At 66.8% G+C, this 1,506-nt stretch overlaps 2 protein-coding genes across 2 annotated transcripts in view; both read left to right on the top strand.

The window, feature by feature from the left end:
* On the top strand, window positions 1-479 carry Tco025E_09404 (uncharacterized protein; the record flags this gene model as incomplete). Its single annotated transcript, XM_029376223.1, has 1 exon — window positions 1-479. A coding segment is annotated over one exon (479 nt), but the record flags the coding sequence as incomplete, so codon positions are not given.
* A 669-nt stretch (window positions 480-1,148) lies between these two features.
* The window catches only part of Tco025E_09403 (uncharacterized protein), a gene marked incomplete at both ends in the record, with an annotated part of 711 nt that continues 353 nt past the window's right edge, over window positions 1,149-1,506 (top strand). The window contains one exon of the mRNA XM_029376222.1: window positions 1,149-1,506. This exon is cut by the window's right edge and continues 353 nt beyond it. Within this exon, the coding sequence (XP_029223731.1) occupies window positions 1,149-1,506 (358 nt within the window).

Raw genomic sequence — 1,506 nt, 5'->3', positions numbered from 1 at the left:
GGGCCCGCTTGCTTCTTCAGGTGGCGCTGGAGTCGTTGAGTCCAACAAGCTCCCGGCCACGGCTTCATGTCTTGGCGACCAAGACGCGTAGCTCCCTGGAGGAGGCCGCGGAGGGGTTTTTGCATTCTGAGCGTCGTCGCCTGTACGCCGTGTACCGCGCCTCCACGTCCCGCGATGCCTCGTTGGTACCCTCCCCCTACGATTACGTTTGCGTCCTTCAGAGGCTGAGTGCCTGTGGTATGGGGGCGCCTTCCAAGCAAGTGTACTCGTTGCTGGTGGAGTTGCTTAGGAAGCCGCTGCACCCCTCGCAGGCCGGCCTGGGGTGGGATCTCCCGGATGAGGCGGTAGTGGATTTGCAGGCGCGAGCTCTGGGGGGCGGTGGTGCCCTGCCTCGAGGGCCGCGACGCCTTGGCGTTTGCGCAGAAGGGCCTCATGCCACTCCTCTCGCCTACTGCCCTCGCGGGCGGCAGCCACTCTAGTGAGTTGGTGTTTATTCAGGCACTTCGTCGGCGGCTGCGGGGTGGCGGCGTCGCCTCCAGCCCTGCGGAGGCGAGCGGCGGAAGCATCGAGAGTGGATTGCTGGCGACGGCCCCTGTGGTGTCGGCTGCGGCGGCAGCTTTGATTCGGGTGCGACACAACTGCGGCAAAGCAACAGGCAATTGAGCTTTTGCAGCTCGCGTCTATTGCCCGGCTGAGCGGCCGGAAAGTATTTGATGAGAACGTTCCCGAGAGATGTGCCGAGTCTGCCGCCCTCATTGGCGACGCGGAGACGGTCGCGCGTATCGTATTTGTTTTGCGCCACGCTCTCGCGGTGTGTTGGGTGCGGCGGTGGGGCCGGCAGCGCGCGCCGGTGAAGCCGCAAACGGCGGTGTGGGAGTGACCGTGGCGGCAGCGCGGGAGGTCGTGGCTCGCTGCTGAGCCGTGTTGCTTTGGGTTGGGGCCGTCGGGCCTCCGCGGAGGAGCGAAAGCGAAGGCGACGTGGAGATGTTGCGTTTCGCCGAGCGACCGTCCGTCTCCTGAAAGGCGTTCTGCACGCGGCGCTGCATCGCCGGCACTCCGCCGTCGACGCTCGTGGCTGCCGTGTGCAAGAAGCTGTGCGGCTTTTTGGCTCGCTGCGCCTGGCGTGCGCGTGGGACGGCGCGGCCGCAATGGCGGTGGGGCTCCTCACGCACGTGGGTGCGGAGGCACGGAGGCGCCTCAGCCGCGAGCCGCAGGATGGGGGCGTGGAGCCGTTCTTTTGCCTTCACCGCGACGCGCTGCGTGTCGTCGCCACACTGCGGGGCGCACTGCCGCCTCAGCCCGCCGCGTACCAGCACTCGGCGTACGCAGCGTGCGCCGCCCCGGCAATGAACTGCTACTTCGTTGCGGCGCCCATCCGCACGGAGAGGGGGACGACAGTTCCAGTGCTGGCGCTGCCTTTGCTCGATTCACGAGACAAGCGGCTGGGCCACCTTTTCTCCGCCGTAGCCGCGACGTTGGACCTCTTTGACTCCATGACGCCTGAAT

This window comes from Trypanosoma conorhini (genome assembly GCF_003719485.1).
Source record: "Trypanosoma conorhini strain 025E chromosome Unknown Tco_14.4_contig_01099, whole genome shotgun sequence".
NCBI classification, from domain to species: Eukaryota; Euglenozoa; class Kinetoplastea; order Trypanosomatida; family Trypanosomatidae; genus Trypanosoma; species Trypanosoma conorhini.
The sequence above is the reverse complement of the archived record's forward strand: the minus strand, read 5'-3'. Positions and strand labels throughout refer to the sequence as shown.